At 48.0% G+C, this 21,665-nt stretch overlaps 1 protein-coding gene across 2 annotated transcripts in view; it reads right to left on the bottom strand.

Moving 5' to 3' along the window:
• The window catches only part of XPNPEP1 (X-prolyl aminopeptidase 1), a 52,140-nt gene extending 35,055 nt beyond the window's left edge, over positions 1-17,085 (bottom strand). Inside the window, exons 1-3 of one of the 2 annotated variants that reach the window (XM_084754472.1) lie at positions 16,935-17,085; positions 10,796-10,884; positions 940-1,064 (exon numbers count right to left, since the gene is read on the bottom strand). In XM_084754472.1, coding sequence (XP_084610598.1) covers positions 940-1,064; positions 10,796-10,884; positions 16,935-16,966 — 246 coding nt within the window. In that variant the 5' untranslated portion in view covers positions 16,967-17,085. The remainder of the gene's footprint in view (positions 1-939; positions 1,065-10,795; positions 10,885-16,934) is intronic. The other variant, XM_084754473.1, reaches the window with a different exon arrangement.
• Between the last annotated feature and the right edge of the window lie 4,580 nt (positions 17,086-21,665).

The raw sequence follows: 21,665 nt of genomic DNA, 5'->3' as shown, positions 1-21,665 counted from the left end.
CTCACAGGACGCATGTGCGCACTTCTCTTTCTAAGAGTGTGTATGGCTGTGGTGACTATGCGTACATACATGAAGGCACCTGCAGAGAGGCAAGAGGGTATCAGGTAACCTAGACTAGTTACAGGCAGTTGTGGGCTGCCTAACATGGGTGCTAAGAATCAACTCACATCTGCTGGAACTTCAGCAAGTATTCTTAACCGCTGAGCCATCTCGCCAGCTCCACACACACAGACATCTTAACCCCACTACTACTACTAAACTGATTCTTAAGGTAGAAAGCAACTCTCCTGTTGGCATGAGACACAAACACTAAGGTAGTGCCTTGCACATAAGCAAAGGCTGGAAAAAAATAAACCTAGAAATGCCTGGGGGGAGAGGGGCGCAGTTTGTACACTTTCTTCTCTCACTGAACCTGGGCCTCGGTGAAGGCAGGAGTCCATCCAGCCTTCCAGAATCTTCTTTGTAGCCCTTTAGTAGCATGTCACAGGGTGGACACTCAGACCTGCTGACTTGCCTACATCATGTTAGCCTAGAATCCATGAATTAGCACTAAGCTGGAGCTCTGTGATGGCTTCTAATTGTCTTCTAGCAATGCCAGAGGTGTAGAACCAACTGCATGAGGCGAGAGAGAGACAAAACAATTCTGATGGGGTCAGAGCATGACAGAAGCAGTGGATAGAAGGCGTCAGTAATGGAAAGATCCAGAACTTATGCCCTTAATGCGCATACTGATCTCTTCACAATTCACTGGGAACAAGGAAGCAAGGGTCAAAGCTAGCAGCACTCAGTGAGGCCTCATCAGATACGCTCCCATGTCAAGCCCCAGAGGACCTGCTCACTTACGGGTTTACAACAGAATTCTATAAACTGTTAGAGCCTAGGAGAACTGAAAGGAATGCAGGGCGATGAGTCCTATCTTCAGCCATGTCCACTTGGTACCTGGTGGGCATCCCCTGAGGGGATGATGTAGGCCTGGATCGGCTCTGCCACGTACTCGGAGTTCCTCATAGCTTGTCGCAGCAGCCGAAGAAGCTCTGAAGTCACCTTTGGAGCCATCCTGTGATCTGCAGTAACAGGAGCGCTTGTTAGAAAACCAGCCTGGCCCTGCAATTCAGTGACTAGTAGTTCAAAGCAAGCTGAAGGAGGGCACTTCCGCATCCCTCCCTCCCATGGCTTCAGCTAGAGACATCTTTGCTTCGTTTTGAAATGCTACCTTCAGACAGCCATTAGGTGGCAAGAAAAAATTAGCTGCTAAGACTCATTTCCCAATTATCTTTCACTTCTAGGACATTAAGGAGATAAATGAACAGGTATATTAAAATATTGGTGTCAACCTTTGTTTTTAGCTGTGGAAGAAACAGACGAATACATTATTGGTTAAATAAGCTATAATGCATAGAACACTAAGCAACCACTAAAAAATATATAGACCTAAGAAAATATTACATAGGTGTATATATGGTTACATATTGGAAAGATGTCTAGGCCAGGTGGGTAACTAAAAACAAATTTTGAAAGGGCATGTGAAGATTCTTTTACTTTAAAATCATACGTGTACATATGCAGAAAGAAATTTCTAAAATTTCAATCACCCATGTGTTACTCATGGTTAATTTAGGGTACATTAATTGTAGGGTTTCTATTGCTGTGATAAAACACCATGACCAAAAGCAACCTGGGATAGAGGAGGTTTATTTCAGCTCAGAGCTCCACCTCAGTGCATCACTAAAGGAAGTCGGCGCAGGAGCTCAAGGGAACCTGGAGGCAGGAGCTGGCGCAGAGGCCATGGAGGGTGCTGCGCAATGACTTGCTCAGAGATGCCAAAGTGCCAAGAGCAGTGATGATAAGTGCTCCGCCCTACATGGGACATCCCTATCACCCACTCCAAAGCTCAGGGGACAGCACAGAAAAGAAGAGAGATATAACATGTGGCAGAACTGTTACACTCACACACTCACCACAGCTGTGGCTATCCACAGGGGACCTGCACAAGACTGGGCCTGTCAACATGTCAGCATGGATAAAGCCCCACCCACCTCTGAGAGAATACTGGCCTTTGGTTTCTGGGAGGAGGGAGTCATTTTCTTCAGTGAGGTAGCCACTGAGAGTTGCCTGTGCTTCAATAAATATCCCCTCACCCACACTTGTACAGTCAACTCTTAAACTAAGTAGATCACACGTAACATTAAATATATATATATATATATATATATATATGAAAGCAGGAGGGTGACTTAGTGAGAAGACAGGCTTCTGTGAGAAAGTGGGGGGGTGAGAGTAATGGGGTGAAATGACTAAAATTAATTATATAAATGTATGGGAACTGTCAACTGGTGTCAACTGGTTTGGGTTTGGTTTTTGGTTTTTTGAGATAGGGTTTCTCTGTGTAGCCTTGGCTGTCCTGGACTCACTTCTAGACCAGGCTGGCCTGGAACTCACATAGATCTGCTACCTCTGCCTCCCGGGTGCTGGGATTAAAGGCGTGCGCCACCACCACCCAGCTATCGATTGTTTTAGATTTACTTATGTATGTGAATGTTTTGCATTCATTTATATATGTATGTGCACCATGTACATGCCTGGTGACCTTGAAGGTCAGACGGTGTCAGATTCCCTGGATTGGACTTACAGCCACTGTAAGTGACCATGTGGGTGCTGGGAATCAAACCTGGGCCCTCTGGAAGAGCAGCCCAAGCTCTTAACCATTAAGCCAACTCTCCAGCCCCTGCATAGTAGATTCTTCAAAAAGACTTCTACTCAACAGACAACAGACAACGACATTATCCAATAGACAGGCTTTATGCACAGTCCTCTGGCAACCCAACCAATGACTTCACACAAAGCCAGCACGGAGCTGTGGCCAACCACACGGCCCTCAGCCCCAGGCACTTCTAGCATAACACATGACTAGACTGCTAGGTGTCAAAACAGAATAGCAAAGGATTTGTTCAAAGAAGGGTTGTTGTTTGTTCTGAGGAGTTGTCGTTGTCGTTGTTGTTGTTGTCGTTGTCATTTCAGTTGTTGCTAGAGACAGGGTCTCATTAAGTATCCTGGAATGGTCTAGAACTCACAAATCTGCTCAGCCTTGTGAGTACTGGAAACTACATGCACTGCCATACCCAGATCAAAATATTTCTTTTAATTTCTAGATTACATTTATTTAAGTGTTATGCATGCACATGCATGTGGAAGGCAGGACAACTTGCAGGAATCAGTTCTCTTTCCACAGCGTGGGTCCCAAGGATCTCAAGTCATCATACTTTGCAGCAAGCACCTTTCCTCACTTAGCTACCTCACCAGCCCTCCAACACATTTTTTAATAGATATTTTATCTTTGGGAACAGCTACAGGTTCACAACAAAAGTATATAGCTCCCACACAGCCCCTAGTCCAAATACACACACACACACACACACACACACACACACACACACACACAATCTTCTCAACACCATTCACTACAGTGGTACATTTATTGCCACTGTGGAAGAAACAAATAACATTACCACCTAAGTGCACAGTCTCCTGTTCAGTTCATTGCCAGTGATATAATAAATGTCATACAAAGGTCAGCTGTGTTTGTTTATTCCAGTACTGGAGACAGACCTCGAGCCATGCATATGGCAGCTAAGTTGCTCTACCAATGGTTAGTATTCACAAACTAGAGCCACCCGGGAAGGGGGAACTTCAGTTCAGGAACTGCCTCCATCAAAGTGGCCCGTGGACATGTTTGAGGAATTTTCTTTATTACTAACTGATGCAGGAGCCGCAGCCTCAGGTAGCTAGGGCTGAGCTCTAAGGCAAGAGGGCTGACAAGAGCTGGAATGAGGACCAGTGGTCCCCCACGGTCTCTGCTTCATCCTGCTTAAGTCCCCGCCCTGACTTCCCTCGATGACTGACTATAGCCTGGAAGTGTAGGCTAAAATAAAGCTTTCCTTCCCCAAGTTGCTTTTGGTCGCAGTGTTTCCCCGCAACAGACAGATAACTAGAGCAGCAGCCCTTGGCTTTGAGACAGGACCCCTCTATATGCCAGGTTAATCTAGACCTTACTACGCAAGTCAGGCTGGCCTCAAGCCCACGCTCACTCTCCCGCAGCCTCCCCAGGGCTGAGACTGCAGGCATGCATTACTCCGTCTAAGCATAATCCTCAGCACATGGCCCTCAGCCCCAAAATCATGTGCGCCCAACTACCCATCCCTCACTCTCCCCTAGGCCCTGACAATCTCTGTCTTTCTTACTATGTCCAAAGTTTAGTCTTTCCCAAAATGTCATTCAGCCAGAATCATACAGTAGATAGCCTTTCTGACTGGCTTCTATTCTCTCACTGAACAAGACAAAGATAAGATTCCCTCATGAGGGCTAGAGAGGTGGCTAAGGGGTTAAGAACACTGCTGTCCTTGGTTCAATTCCCAGCAACCACATGGTGGCTCACAACCACCTATAATGTGATCTGATGCCCTCTTCTGTCATGCAGGTAGAACACTGTATACGTAATAAATAAATCTTTCTTAGAGATTCCCTCATACTCTTTCAGGGTGTACAACCTCACCTTTTTTTAGTCTTAAATGATATTCCAATAACTCGCTACACCCAGCGTATTTATTCCTTCACCTACTGAGAGACATCTGGGTTGCTTCTAAGTTTGAGTAACGATGACTAAAGCTGCCATAAACAATCATGCGCAGGACTTTTGTGTAAATATACTATTTCAACTTATCTGGGTAAAGACAAAAGAATGTGATAGCTCAATTAGTATGACAAGCATTTATTAGCATGTAATAACTGTCAAACTGCTTCCAAAAGTGGCTGGGCCATGATGCTTCACATGCAATCAACAAGAGTTCCTGTTGCTCCATATATTGTCGGTGTTTGAGATTTCGCAACTCATTTTAAACAAGTAATGAAAGACCTTATATATTATCCAGAAACAACCTGATGCACAAAGTTATGCATAGTGGGACGTTCCAATCAGGGGCTATAAAACATCCTCACTGTTGCAGCTTTTTCATTTGTGTCTCTCTCTTCATCACCACCAGCACCTTGGGTTTGCAAACTTCAGTTCTTACGATGACCTCAATGTATTTCCCTATGATGTACCTCATACTGGTTGTGTGACTCAGTCAAAATCTGACTTGTTCCTTATCAGCATAAGGACAACTTTATCAACTGGACTTATAACTCCGAGGAATCTCAGGGCAGAATTACTCAAAGGAAGAAGCATAGACTCCACCCTACCTATCGCTCGGTCCCCGCTCCTTACATACACTGTCGTCAGCGGGATCCTCTCCTGCTCTCTCACCGACTCAGCCTCTGTCAGCTCATGTCTCAGCGAAACAGATCTGAAGCCAAGTGTGGTGGCCCAGGCCTGGAACTTTTAACTACTTAGGAGAATTAAGGCCAAAGGACCACAGGTTTCTGCCAGTTTGGACAAATTAGTAACACCCTACTTCAAAGTAGAAAGAAAACAAAGGCTGTGGATGCAGCTGGGTGCTGGGGTGCTTGCCTATATGCACTGGGCTCTAGCCTCCATTCCCAGTACCTCACACACACAAACACAAGTAGTATCTGCATCACTATGAATTTGTCTTAGAACTGAAGGTAGCTCAGTATTAAACACTTGCCTAGCACCATGAGGCACTAGGCTCATACACAGCACTGTTCCACTCCCTAAAAATCAAACTCCTCAATTCCTACGTTAACACCTCCACAGGGTCCAAAGGAAAACCCATTGTGAACTCACCTGAAAACATGGCTGAGATACTTCCCTGAGTTTTAGAACAGATCTATTATGCTTCTAAACTATATTCTGGAGCAAATTAAACACCACTGCACAGCAGTCAATGGGCTGGTGTCTCACTCTGTTGCCTATGCTAGTCCAGTCCTCTTGAACTCTAGAGCTCCCCCCCCCCCACTGCAGCTTTCTACGCAGCTAGGACTTACAGGCAGGCACCAACCCCGCCCACGGTGACCTGTCCACAGCAGGCCTCTTGTGCAGTACTGATTCACCCTTGTCTGCACATTAGAAGTACCTGGGGAACTTCTGACTTAATTAGTCTCAAGTGCAGCCTGGCATACAAATTTTTAAGAAGCAAATACCTGACAGTGCGCCATATTTCTTTCAGGATCATTAATTCTCTTACATATTTTGGCACCTAATTTAGGTTCATTCCAACTTAAGGATTTTGTTGGCACCAACTGGGTGTTTCCAATACAGATCAAATGTACCAACGTTTGCAGTTACTAACGTCGTGAACAAATTTAACGTAGTCAACAACACCCATCAATGCCTCAGCTATGAACTGACAACAATGAAGACCGAGTAGTTTGTCAAAGTCATCTTCAGCTTCCTACTCACTACACCCTGAGTCCTCGCAGCCACACCCTGGCCTTCATCATATCCCTGCCTCATCACTACATCCCTCTCTTTGATTGGTATGTCAGGCCTCATCATCAGATTCTTACAAATGTGAATTCACTTCCATCCACAGTACCTTTGGCCCCCATCATTACTCTCAGCATCCCCCTCTTCCTGTCTTCCTATCCTTCAGGCCCCTCACACTGGCTGTTGTTTTGGGTCAAATGTGGCACCTTTTGTCATCTGATAGAAAACGCCCTAAAGTACAGTCAACAGATGTGGTAAGGGGCAGTGGCAGCAACAGTGAATGTAAAGACCACACATCAGACAACGGCTCAAGTCAGGGGCTTGTAGAAGCAGAAACAGCTCAGCCAGAGATCACCACTGAGGTAAGTACAAGAGGAAAGATGGCCCAACAGACATAGTCATGAAAAAATAGTCTATGAAAGTGACTGAAGGCTGAAGAAGTGAGGCTGAAGGCCGAAACTGGCACAATTCTGCACCCCAGGCCTAAGGTGGGCGCAGGAGGAAAGGCAGCAAGGAGGGGACAGTCATGGCTGTCAGCCTCAAAGGGTAGCTTTAGTGAAAGCTAGTTGCTCTATGAGAAGCATTAAGAGTACACAGTACATAGTGTTTCATGAGTATCTGCAGTGATTAGAGTCTGATGTAGAATAAACTAAGAAGAAATGCAAGGGGCAAATGGTGTGACAAGTGTGCACCCTGCTTCTCGCTAAAACAGAGAACACGTCATTTTTATATCCGTGCCTAACTACGCACATTCAGATGGCTGAATATCACAATGTTGTGTCTATAATCTTTTCAGAAAAAGCCACACAACAGTGAAATGAAAAGCGAGGAACTTAGAAGATGCTATATTATAGCATCTCACTCCACATCCTTTTATTTTTTAGAAATGTTAGCAGCAGCCAAGAGCTGAGAGCAGTGTGCAGGGAAGTCGAAAGCCAAAAGCAACAGAGCGGCCCATGACGTAACACTGCCTACACTGCCAGGTATGTCTGAAGTATGCCTTTCAGAGAATGACTCATTGAAAAGTCTCTTACATATCAAGGAAGTTCTCAGACCCGAAGCCTTTATCACAGCTTTTCCCTGCTCACACTGAAGGCACAGCCCACTTCCCTCACTGGGTGGCTGGCACTAAACATGACATGTGCGAAAGCACAAAAAATAAGTGAACCTGGACCTGCAGCTCCGGCTGGGACTCCCGCCCACCTTGTTTTAAGAACAGAGGTGCTGATATCCTCCGATTTCAGCATCCTAGGGCATGCCAGATGCTCTTAAAAACCTCGGGTCTACTGACAGCACTGTGTCTCGCCTACACGGCCGAGACGGCAGAGGGCTTCACAGACACTAGTGCGTGATTCTCACCGTGATTCTTCCAAGGAAATTTTAATTATTCCCACGTAAAAGAACAGGAATTGGAAGCGTTAGGGAGTTGCCTGAGTCAGTTAAACCATTAAGAGCCAGAACCCAAGGTCTACGCGGTTCTCTAGTCGATGCTCCATTGCCAGCATTCCCAGGGGACTTAATAAAGGAGACTCCAACAGCAGAACCAGTCCTGGGGTTCTGCTCTCAAGCTGGCAACTGGGGGCTCTACCTCCTTTATATATTTATAAACACTTGATTATTTGAGTCCTTTATCCTCTCCTCCCTCTTTTTCCTACTTCTTTTCTCTGTAGATGTTTTTATTTCCTCGGATGAGGGGATGAGATGAGAGCCCTTCCCAAGCTTTCTTTAGCTCTTTCTGAACACTCACTAGCTGGGTCAACTCAGCTGCTCTGGCCTACACTCCTCTCCAAGCTGAGTGAGTCAAACTGGCTTCTCTTGGCTTCTGACTGAACTGTTCTGCCTGGCCTCAAACTAATTAGAGCAACATGTTCTAATCTTCTGGCTCCTTCTTCTCTGGCTCGTTCTGTCTCTAGCTTGTTCTCTCTGCAACCTGTCTCTGTTAAACTATCCCAGTAAGAAACTCTCACTCTCGGTAAAAGAACTAACTCCCCCTCCGCCCCACCCCCACCCCCAGCTCTTAAGCAGCCTCTCTTTCCTGTGCTGTTCCCCTGAGAGCTGGGCGCATCCTGTCTCTGACTCATTCTGTCAAATTTTTCTGATTCATCACTTTGTCTGTCCCTCAAGCAGACATCACTTTCAAACATGGCAGCTTCCTTCTACAAATTAACCTTGCCTTCATTGTTTAGGATTAAAAGTGTGTACTAACAGTGTGCCTGTAATCCAGGAAATGTCTGCATTCCAGCTAGATCACATAGCCCTAAAAGATCTTTGGAATGATCCCTTTCCAGAGCAGCCATGTTCCTGGATTAAAATTCCTCTGCATTCCTCCCTTTTTTCCTAATATGGCTCAACATGATCTGGGTAATCTGCAGTTTAGCTGTAGAACTGCACATAATATCATTCCTCTTCCCATCGGTGCTCAGACAGCGGTAGTCACACAGCTACTTCAGGATGGAGGGCGGGCTGCAGTTCTCCTACAGCAACCACAGCGGGCTTCCCTAAGGCAGGAACTTTCTAGCAACCACTGGATGAATAACTACCAAGTTCTGAGAAACAGGGCTCATCTTGAGAATTTAAAAAAAAAATTCTTAATTGCATACTCAATTTATACAGCACAGTACTACCTTCTCATGTGAGAATCTGACAAAAGGTTGAAATCTAAGATGATCCACAGGGACTTTATTAGTGGTAAAGGTTCGTACTACTAGAAGAACCTGAAGGCGTTCCAACAACAATCACCACCCACCGCCATCTCCACCCACCGCCATCACCACCATCACCACCCACCGTCATCTCCACCCACCGCCATCACCACCCACCGCCATCACCACCCACCGCCATCACCACCATCACCACCCACCGCCATCACCACCCACCGCCATCACCACCCACCGCCATCTCCACCCACCGCCATCACCACCCACCATCATCACCACCCACCGCCATCACCACCCACCGCCATCACCACCATCACCACCCACCGCCATCACCACCCGCCGCCATCACCACCATCACCACCCACCGCCATCTCCACCATCACCACCCACCGTCATCACCACCCACCGCCATCTCCACCCACCGTCATCACCACCCACCGCCATCACCACCATCACCACCCGCCGCCATCACCACCCACCGCCATCTCCACCCACCGTCATCTCCACCCACCGTCATCACCACCCACCGCCATCACCACCCACCGCCATCACCACCCACCGCCATCACCACCCACCGCCATCTCCACCCACCGTCATCTCCACCCACCGTCATCACCACCCACCGCCATCACCACCCACCGCCATCACCACCCACCGTCATCACCACCCACCGCCATCTCCACCCACCGTCATCTCCACCCACCGCCATCACCACCCACCGCCATCACCACCCACCGTCATCACCACCCACCGCCATCTCCACCCACCGTCATCTCCACCCACCGTCATCACCACCCACCGCCATCACCACCCGCCGCCATCACCACCATCACCACCCGCCGCCATCACCACCCACCGCCATCACCACCCACCGCCATCTCCACCCACCGTCATCACCACCCACCGCCATCACCACCCACCGCCATCACCACCCACCGTCATCACCACCCACCGCCATCACCACCCACCGCCATCTCCACCCACCGCCATCTCCACCCACCGTCATCACCACCCACCGCCATCACCACCCACCGCCATCTCCACCCACCGTCATCACCACCCACCGTCATCACCACCCACCGCCATCACCACCCACCGCCATCTCCACCCACCGTCATCACCACCCACCGTCATCACCACCCACCGCCATCACCACCCACCGCCATCACCACCCACCGCCATCACCACCCACCGCCATCTCCACCCACCGCCATCACCACCCACCGTCATCACCACCCACCGCCATCACCACCCACCGCCATCTCCACCCACCGTCATCACCACCCACCGTCATCACCACCCACCGCCATCACCACCCACCGCCATCTCCACCCACCGCCATCTCCACCCACCGTCATCTCCACCCACCCCAGGAAGAACATGAAAAGAAGAGTCTAATTGTCTGGCTTACTAACAACAACAACAATAAATACTAAGGTCAGCAAGATGGCCCACCAAGCCCCAGGACCCACGTGGTGAATGGAGAAAGCCAGTTCCCATAAGTTGTCCCCTGATCACCATGAGCCATGACAGGTACACTCATACACACATACACAATAAACAAATACAATAGATTTAAGTGGTAAATATATAAAAACAGTAACTGATCACCCAGAGGACACTGTGATTTTTATTCTCAGATCCTCATCTTAGCCACAATCAATTACAAATCCATTATCCTCCTTACAGTCACCTTGAGGTTGGGACAGGAACTCTTAGGCTATTCCATCTAATTTATAAGCAAAATTACTGTTACCTGGTTCCACACTCTTGTCTCCTGAGGGTGTCACCTCGTTAGGTTCAATTATTCTTAAATTTCTCAGCTGAAAATCCTGGTGATTTGCCCTTAAAGAGAAAGAGCAGAGTGCTGCAGACTTTGTCCCCAGGAAACGTGGCGAGGCTAGTGAAGGGAGGCCTCAACTTGGCTGAGTAGCCTTCCTGTGTGAGTCAGAGAACTCTCACCCGGGTACCAGTGATGGCACACGGGTTTCAGATAACCACCCACCAACTCCACGCACCCCTCAGCAGGGCGCACTTCCTCATGGGACTCAGCAGGGAGCACTTCCCTATGGGACTCTTCACACTGCCACTGTCACACATCTCCACAGAGGCCAGACCTCCCCCAGCTCATCCCCCAATTCATGAATTCTCTTGGATGGCATCTAATCCCATTACTAGGCTAAGACTTGCTTTCCGTAGCTGTTCTCAATGACTAGATTTTCTCACTTGCTCAAGGTTCTCCTTAGTCCTACTGCACTTTCTGTGGTGCCCTCTCCCTTCACTCTGGTTTCAGTTTCTCCTCCTAGCAGAATGATCACTTTAGAAGACACTTAGTTCAGACTTTGCACCCCGGATAACAACTCTTGTGTTTGTTGGATCTGCTGCTTCTCCCTGTTGGTGGCTCACTGGGGATGTAGCTCAGTTGATAGAATTCTTGCCCGACACACAGGAAGCCATGGGTTCCATCCCTGGCACGGCATAAATGAGGCTGGTAGCACATGCTCAACGTCATAGCACTTGGGAGGTAAAGTCTGGAGTTCAAAGTTATCCTACTCCGCTTAGTTCTAGGGTACACGAGAACCTGTCTCAAGGAATTGAAGCTAAGCTTAACCAGATGTATGGCACACACCTAGGAAGCAGGAGGGGAGAGTTTGAGCCCATCCTGGGCTACAAAGTGAACACCTATCTCAAAGGGTGGTGGGGGAGCTTATCTTGACCAGAAACTGTATATGAAAAGCTATGCCTGGTTCATACAAGCATTAACTTCTTAGGCAAATCTGCACACGAGTTCTTCCCTCCCTATAGGGAGCCTGGATCCCAGGCATAAAGGCCTCCACATGGATCTGATATTGTGCCGGGCTAAGCTCACAGGCATCCTAGGCAAGCCCCATGGGATCGGAGAGTGAGAATTCTCTATCACGCTCACACAAGTATCAGCTGAGAACCTTCCCATATCTAGATCTTAGTGTGGACACTAGGTGGATAAAACACCTGAATTGCTTATAAGACGGAGCAGGGGAGACAGGACAGGGGGAAAGAAAGCCATAGAAACTGTTGTACAAAGAAAAGGAAGGTAGGGCAAAGGGGAAATGGTGTCCAGGAGATAAGGAGGAGGCTGGGTCTCTGTGAGACAGCCAGGGGCAGTCTTTCTGATGGTGTCTACCATTTTAGCAAAAAGTGATCTTTATAAATAAAAAAATAAAAAAGAGCCGGGTGTAGTGGCACACACCTTTAATCCCAGCACTCAAGAGGCAGAAGCAGGCGGATTGCTGTGAGTTCAAGGACAGCCTGGTCTACAAAGCGACTCCAGGACAGCCAAGGCTACACGGAGAGACCCTGTCTCAAAAAACCTAAACAAAAAGGAGGAGGAGGAAGAGGAGGAGGAGGAGGAGGAGGCGGGGAGGCGGGGAGGAGGAAGAGGAGGAGGAAGAAGTGGTGGTGATGGTGGTAGTGAAGAAGCTAGTCACATTCAATTCTAGAGGAAGAACATTCCAGAAAAGGAGTATAGCAAATACAAGGGCCAGGGAGCCTCTACCAGGCTATGGAGTACAAGAGGCCTTGAGTTCACTATCCAAAGGAAGGCATGCCAAGTATCTCACAGATGCTAGAGCATATGACCTCCGCAGAATGCAGCAACAGCACAAAAAGGAGCAAACATTTCTTCTACGCCAGGAATACAAAGCCAGATCAACATGGGAAATTTAATGTAAGACACCAGACCAATAGAATAAAGAGCGAAATCAACATCTCAAGGCATGGAAAACTCATTTGACCCATTGATGATAAAAGTACTCAGCAAGCCAGGTGTGGTGGCGCACACCTTTAATCCCAGTACTTGGGAGGCAGAGGCAGGTGGATCTGTGCGTTCGAAGCCAGCCTGGTCTACAAAGTGAGTCCAGGACAGCCAAGGCTACACAGGGAAACCCTGTCTTGGGGGGAAATTTTTTTCAGAAAACTAGAAAGAGAAATTCTCAGCCTGGGGTCAATGACATGGCTCAGCATGTCAAGGAGCTAAGCTTGATCAGTGAGGTCAATCTGCAGGCCACAACTCCTTATGTTCACTGTGGTATGCGTGCACACAGTGACAAAGAAATGTGATTTTTTTTTTAATTCCCCAACCTAACAACTAGAACTACAAAATATTTGAAAACTGAATGCTGTGAAATGAAATCCCTATGTTGAGGAAGGAGCAAGACAGAGTGTCCCACTCTCCGCACTGCATCTGTGGTTCTATCTGGGGTTATCAGACAAGAAAATGAAACAAACGCATCCAGATCAGAAAACAAGCAAAGTTCTATTTGCAATGGCATTGCTTCGAATGGACAAAAACCTAAAGAATTCACAAAAATACTAGCGTAACTGAGCTCACCAAAGACATAGTATATAAAAATTAATTAATTATAGTTCTGTACCCTTGCTCTCATTTCTTCAAATGGTCAAAGATATACAAGATGCTGAACGCATGAAATCTCGACACTCTGAGGCTGAGGCAGGGGGACTGCCATGATTCTGGGTCCAACCAAGACTTAAGTATGCAATTCTATCTTTAAAAAAAAAAAAAGCAGAGGGGGAGGGAACCAATGCTCAGTATCATTCAGCACCATTAGTCTGCAGAATAGTGGTGGGTGGGGCCGTAGCTCAGGGAACTGCAAGTGGCTCTCCCAGCAGGCTTCAGGCCCTGGCTCCTGGCTCCGCCCCCTGCACTGAAGAAAGGGAAAAGGATACAATGATGTTCTCACCCCACTGGGTAGGTGATAATAAGGGGCTGGAGATTGCTCAGCTTTTCGAGTACTTACTGCTCGTGCAGAGGACCCAGGTTCATTCCGAGCACTTCAGAGGCTCAGCACTGCCTAGAACGCTAGTTAGTTCCGAGGGCCCAACACACACGCCTTAGGGCTCTGCCAGCTCCAACATATACATACACTTAGGCGCAAGCGCAAGCGCAAGCGCAAGCGCGCACACACGCGCGCGCGCGCACACACACACACACATACATAAAACGTGTTTGTCTGAGACAGGGTTTCGCTATGTAACTGACTGGCCTGGAACTCAATATGTAGACTAGACTAGTCTTGAACTCAAGAGATCCAACTGTCTCTACATCCTGAGTGCTGGGATTAAAGGTGTGGGCCACCACTCCTATCTTCTATTTTTTTTTAAAAAGAAGACAACCAAAAACACAGACAGTAACAAGTATGAAGGTGGATGTAGAAGGTTAGAAAGGTTATAATGGTTGCCAGGCGTTGCTAGTGGACACGCAGGAAAACAACGTGACTGTTCCTTTAAGACTTGAAATAGTTATTCAAGCAGCACAATTCCACTCCTAGGCATATACTCAAGAAAATTGAAAACATAGCCTCACTAAAAACTTGTTCACATGGCTACAGTGTAGCTCAGGGTAAAAGCACTTGCCTAGCATGCAGTGCGCATAAAAAGTACTGGATTCAATCCCTAGTACTGCCGGGCGTGGTGGCGCACGCCTTTAATCCCAGCACTCGGGAGGCAGAGGCAGGCGGATCGCTGTGAGTTCGAGGCCCGCCTGGTCTACAGAGTGAGTCCAGGACAGCCAAGGCTACACAGAGAAACCCTGTCTCAAAAGACCAAAAAAAAAACAAAAAAACAAAAAAACAAAAAAACAAAAAAAAACAATCCCTAGTACTGTTTTAAAAAACAAAAAGAGAAGGGGGGGTGAGACAAAATTATGCTAAGGAGAAAACTGTAACACACACACACACACACACACACACACACACACACACACACACAACATATGATTCTACCTACATGAGCAACCACAATGAGGAACTTTTGGTTGCCAAGGGCTGCAGGGAATGCAGAACCGGGGGACTGAGGACTGAGGACTGCTGAGGACAAGAGCAGAGTGGGAGCCGGGATGGAGGGAAAGGACCTGAGCAGACCTGAGCTCAGTCCAAAGCACCTGCTGCTCTTTGCAGAGGCCCTACACGGCAGCTCACAGCTGGTGCAATTTCCCTTCCAGGAGACCCAGTGCCCTCTTCTGACCGCCAAGGGCTCCTGCAAGCAATGTGGTGCACATAAAAGTCATGCAAGCATATACAGACACAAAATTAAAAATAAATAAATCTTTTTAAAAAATTTACCTGGGGAGGCAGAGGCAGGTGGGATCTCTGTAAGTTCGAGGCCAGCCTGGTCTACAAAGTGAATCCAGGACAGCCAAGGCTACACAGAGAAACCCTGTCTCGGAAAAAGAAAGGAGATAAACAGGAGAAACTCTTATGGTAGGAAAGTAGGCAACGTTGACTTCCACTACCCAGAACCCACCCCTCCTGATCTGATGACCTTCTTGGTACTCACTCTGAGACTGCCCTTATCCACTTCAGTCCAAGGGTTCAGAAAAAGTGCCTATGACTGATGCACGCATCACGGATGCAGGCTTGGTTAACACCAGTGCTCAGGTCGTTAACACCTAGCTCAGATAACATTGACAATATAGTCTGTCCGGCAAGAATAAGATCTAAGAAGACTTCAGCTCCAAATGTGACGTCAGGTCCTTTCTTTGTGACTGTCAGCCTAGAACTCTAATCACTTGCAATGGGGGAAAAGGCTGCCCAGGCAAGAGCTGAACAAAGTGGAGCCAGAAGTGACCACGGGCAGACAAGCCGGATGTCGGCATTGGTCCTTCCGTCTCTAGCTTCACTAACGTCCCACCCGCCTCCGTTTTACCTCCTTCTAACGTGAAGGGAGTCCTCATGTGTACACTGGGTGGCACTTGGAATTCTACCACTCAGGAAGGCACCTGGATGGAACAAAAAGCCTCCCTCTCTCGGCCTACCAACTGATGTTCAAAGACATCCTGCGACTCTACGGATCCAGCAATGACCACGGTATGGTCCTCAAAGCTCCCTCTCAGCCACTGGCATTACATCATTATCAACTGCCTGGCCTTAGTCCCAGCAGAAAACTTCCAGAAAGATCTATCCACGTGGACAGTTACCTACATCCTTCCACGGGGACACATATGAATTTCTGGTCCCACTTAGCAAGCTGTCACGAGACCAAGTTCAGGTCAAGGCAGGCTTGAGATCTGTCCACTCACCAAAACAAGAATAATATGGTCGAAATTCCACAAATAAGGAGGACTGCGGTGCCTGGTCTGTTCATTCAAGCCTCAACTGGTCTTAGAGGATGGGTAAGCCTCTGTGGATCGCCACGGTGTTTTATTCTGGTTTTGTGTACCTATCTCCCACTTTAAATAGCTAGGTGTGCCTGGCTGTTGGAGGAAAATAAAGTAAAACATGTTCAACATGAGTCTGAGAATTATCTTCTCACTTCCTGTATCGGGTCCAAGGAGAAGCCAGAGCAGGCTCCTGGTAGGATTTTTCCGGAAGGTTATACCTTCCTATTTCCTGATAAGCCCATGAGACCATTTTGGTGGGGAGGGCCCCAAGGCTGACTGTCTCTTTGGAGGGGTTGTATCAAGACGTAAAATGCAGACATCAGAACGGTCAGGGTTGTAACTTTATATTGCCGCCGTGGAGGAAGGGTGAGAGGGTAGGGACACAGCCACCTTTGGGTACCCGAGGTGGTTCCAAGAGGGACCAACTTCCTGCAACAACAGGGCCTTCCCTAAGGGTCGGGGTTGGTGACGATCGCCGTCCGCCCCGGCCCGGCGCGGCAGTTCCTCAGGCACACTGGACCAGAGACAGACTCTGGCCGCCCGGAGGTGCCCGCAGCCACGCCGGAAGCGAGCTGAGTCCTGCCGGGCTGCACCGATCGGTCCCCGGTTACCGCTCAGGAAGCTTCCGCCAGTAGTGGCCATCCCCCGACAGCCCGCCGCTCCTCGCCCTCTCTTCCCTACCCTCCCGGGTGTGCAGCTCGCGCTCCCGGACGCCGGCCAGCCGGCACAGTGCCCTCACCTTACTCGCGGTGGCTTTCTGGAGGCTGCCATTCGGCGGTGACGTGCCCCAGCCCACGTCAGGGGAGCGCAGACCAGCTGATCACCCGCGGCAAGGCGCGCGCATGGGGCCAGGCCACACCCCTCTCTGTGGCGTACTCACGCAGAGACTCCGCCCAGTTATGGGCCCCGCCCCTTCGGCGGAGGGGGCGTGGTCGAGTGTCAGAATTCCAAAACCCTTTGAGCTGTTGCTTGGAGAGGGTGGTGCCTAGTGCACCCAGTCAGGGAAAGGCAGTGCAGCTGCTTGTCAGCACTTCTCCTTCTCCCCCGCACCTTAAGAGGAAGGAGAAGAGTTTTGCCAGCTAAGGAGGCTACATACTTCTCGCGTTTGTTCCAGCCTTCAGGTCAGCTAAGACAAGAAAGTCACGGCCAGCTCTGCAAGAATCTATATTAGGGTTCTGGAGACACTGGCTGGATCCGGATATAACTTGCTGAGGAGACCTTAAAGGTGTCCCCGCAAATAATTTTTCCAAACAGCTTCAAAACTTGATACTCACTTCACTTGGGTAACTACTGGGTCCTTCAACGTTAAAGCTTCCAAACCTAGCTCCTGACCCAATACGCAAACAAAAACATTCTCCAAATAGAATGCCAGGTTGACTACAGTAAACACCACCGCGCACTTCCGCCTAGGGTCGTTCTGTCTGGGAGGGTTGTCCTGTTGGTGTTAACATCAGGAGACCCATTTGACTTGTGGGCGGAAGCACTCCCTAGGCAGAGGATCCTAGACTGTGTTAACCAGTGGAAAGGACCGGAAGCTAGCATGAAACTATCGCTCTGCTCTCCTGTGTCACCAGCCCCCTGCCTCGGTGAACCATAACCTGGAACTGTAAGCCAAAAAGGCTTGCCCCTCACATTCCTTTTTTTAGATTTTTATCACTGCAACAGGAAAAGAAACTAAGACACTCCCATTTTATTCAGGGTGAAAATGCTGCCTGACCACAGGTCACAGGTAGCTCGCTTTATTCCATCTCAGCTGGCCTTTGCTATCCTTGACACACACAGTCCCTTCCTCAAGCATCGCCCCCTCAATGAAACCTACTTAAAGCGGTAACCCCCCTGTGACACATCCGGGCCCCTGTGGCTGCTGTTTTCCCCCACAGTGTCTGCCATTTCCCACATGAGTTTATCTTTTTAGAGTTTACTCTGTCCCTTCTCTCTACCCTACACACAAACAGTGGCCATCAACGCAGGAGTTCTTGCTGTTGTTTAAAAATGAGCAGCAGCTGACATTTAGTAAGTCCTCACATGCTTGCTGCAGAAATGAATGTCCCCAGATTGCACGCTTCTCAGGAGCAGGGACAGTGGCTCTCTTGTTCATTGTTATGTCCCGAGTACTTGGAACAGCACTCAGCACTAAATGAAAGTGAGCACAGTTTTAAAAGCTGATGTGTGCCCCCTCCTGCGTTGGCCTTGGTCAAGTCCTAACATACCTATGTGAAATAGGTTCTGCTGTCGTCAGGGGCTGAAAGTCTCAGTTAGTGTTGAGTTTGCCCCTAGACAAGCTGGGGGGGAGGGGGATGTATGTGATACAGCCTGTCTGTTCATTTCCTGGAGTTTATGGAGCCAAAAAAGAGAGAGACTGTAAACAAAGCGACTGGCTCCAGCCCACGCCCAAAAGAATAACAAGAGACAAAACTGGAAGTACCAGAGTTGTAAGTGAAACCAAAAAGCAGCAGACAATCCACAGTCTTACAGCTAAGAGACAGGAGCTGGCTTTGGCTTTGGCTTTAGAGCGGGGAGGGAGACGCTCTGGGCAGTCCCTGAACTAGACTTGAGTTACTCTGTGCAAGAGAGCAAAGCCTCCTTCATGGTATTCTGTAAACCCCGGGAAGGAGACTCTGAGAATGCTGCCAGAGGATGAGAAGAGGAAGGGTTAAAGTGTGATTTTGCCTGGTTCGGCAGACCGCACAGCTTTGTAGGTAGGCACGCCTGACACGGACTGTCCGGCCCCACCACAACCTGATGAACCAAGCGACTGTTTGTGCTCCTTTCACCGGTTTAGAAGACTGGGGTTTTCAGAACTCAGGTTCATTGTCCAAAGTCACTGAGCTCATACGGGATGAAAACTACAGTGTACACGCTGGCATTAGGATCTTCCTAGCTCCCACCCACAAAACTACCAGGTTCTGGGTAAGGGATCCTTGAAGTGGCCTCATGCCAACGTCTAGCCTACTCCGTGGAAAGAGGGAGGCAACAGGCTGGAGCATTTGGATGCAGGGCAGACAGGTCTTAGATGCAAGTAAAAACAATAAGTGCATGAAAGCATTCTAAATTGAATTGTACACACATACACACACACACACACACACACACACACACACACACACACACACACACACTTATAGATTATTTCCAGCACCTCTGATCTTACTTGGACACATGATTAATTAAAATGGCATTATATCAAAACAGACAGGTTCCTACTCTGATATGACTAATGTCCTTATTTAAAAATAATTAATCTGGACACATGGTACAAACAGAATGCTATGTGAACACGAAAGGAGCGATCAGAGTCAGGCATCTGCAAGCCAAGCACAGAAAGTGCCAGAAAGCCATACCGAGCCAAGAGAAAAGTATGAACCGATTATCCCTCAAGGGAAAAAAAAATTTGAATGACCTTGTGGGCACCTTGCTCTTACAAGTCCAGATTCTAGACCTTTGGGACAGTACGTTTCTGGGTTTTGAGCCACCACTTTGTGACAATTAATTATGAAGGTTCTAGAAAACTAAGAGAAAGCAAGTCCTAAGAGTCCAAGTGTGTGTTTTGTAGCCTGCTGTGTTGGCTGTCCGCCATTCATTCTGCTAACCACGCTCTCTATCCATTGGGGCCCCATGTCACTCCTGCCTTCCCTCCGAGTTTCCAGGCTGTGTGGTCCAGTTGAGACGTTTGAACCCAGACACAAAACGATAATAATGGGCAGAGAAATTGCTCAGGAACGAGGGCAACACAGAAAGGTTTGCATAGTTAGGCTGGGATGGGACCTTGCCTCACCTCCAGGCAACAGCACAGGCAATACTGTACCTTCCAATGGTAGCAAGGCAGCAAGCAGAAGCAAGCAAGTCCAAGGAGAGAAACAGACCTCATGACAACCTAATCTTGCCGGGCCTTGGATCACTTCTCCCATTGCACCTTTCAGGTGCCAGCCAAAAATTTTCTTTTGTTTTTAAGTCATTTCATAACACGGGTTTTCTGTCACTTGCAATCAAGACTCCTTACTGAATCATTTAAGTAATCGTTTGTGCAGTTGAATTTATGCAAACATGCGTGCATAGACACTGGTTTGGTAAGGAAAGGGCTGAGATTTAGCTCATCGTAGAGTATCTGCCTTGTGCGTGCACACAAGGCCCTGAGTTCAATCTCCATTCCTGTCAAAGAAAATATAAGTACCCCTCATTCAGCCTTTCTTTTTGAGAAGCAGAATGGGAAATGTGTTGCATCTTCCAAATCTAAGAACTCCAATAGTGACGCTTCAGGGTTCGAGTTGATAACCGGTTAATATCCTGACCGTGTACTGAGATGCTGGCTATGACAAAACTTCTTCAATAAACTCCCACCTGAAAAGACTGTGAAAACGAAATAGTTGCGTAGAGCAAATGAAAATACAGCATCTGAGGAGATTTTTAAAAAACTTTTCCATGTTTCCTGTTTTCTAATAAAATTGATAGTTCTAGGAGTAATAATGATGTAATATGGCCTTTTTAAAAAAAACTTAACTAAAAGATAGGCTTATGGCTACACCCTAGAGAGGAATGGGAAAAGAACTCCAACTTTGAGAATTGTAGAGTCTGCCAAAATAATGTACTGTAAATTAAGGGTTGGAGAACGCATTTGGCTCAGTTCACAATCTACTCACCCCTTGTCTTCAGTGAAAACTGAACTCAGACCTTTTGATATCTGAGTTCCATTTGCTCTTGGCAAAGTTCAGTTCTCTGGATCAAATAAAAAAAATTTTCTTTTTTAAAATTCCTTATGAGGCCCACAGGGTTTCTTGGACATCGAATGGTTGTTGCGCAAACAGCCTATTGATGAGCTAAGTGTGAGTAAATCCCAAACACACAGAGTAAGTGTTTTCTGGAGCACACAACCCTCCCATGCTGCCGTGGAGTGGGGGGTGGGGGGTGAGGGATGGGGGTGGGCTTTGTTTCCTCCTTTAGGGAGTATCCTTCTTTACAGTATTTTGCCCTCTTCTCAAGAAGCCTTGAGCGGAGGGAGGGGGGACCCTTGCCAAAAATGAGGAAGGGAAGAGAGCACATCCAGCTGTTCGTGGTGTCGACTTTTCACAGTCACACTTGAATACACGGCTGTGAATAGAGTCAGTAAGCCAAGGGGAGGCGGTCAGGAGAGACAGTCTCTAGAGCTGCTTCTGCCACTAAATGGAAAGATAGCTTTAAAGCAGGCAACCGCACTTCTCTTTCCTGTACCCTAAGCAGTCTACTCCTTGAACCCTTCTAGATGTATGCAGAAAACCCAAAGTTGGGAGCTATGTTCTGTGTGGCCCCCACTGGGTTCTCTTATAATGGCTTTATTGAGGAAATAGTCACGTACCATACAATTAGCCTGTTTACATTGTGCAGCTCAGTGGGTTTGGGATATTCACAGCCATCACCACAGTCAATTTCAGGCAATTTTCTGCATCTCAAGATAGGAATCCATACCCTGTTCTCACTTTCCATCCCCAGCCCTGGC

The sequence above is a fragment of the Acomys minous genome, assembly GCF_964271855.1.
Source record: "Acomys minous genome assembly, chromosome: 2".
NCBI lineage: Eukaryota > Metazoa > Chordata > Mammalia > Rodentia > Muridae > Acomys > Acomys minous.
Note: the sequence above shows the minus strand (reverse complement) of the source record. Positions and strands in the feature narration are given on the sequence as shown.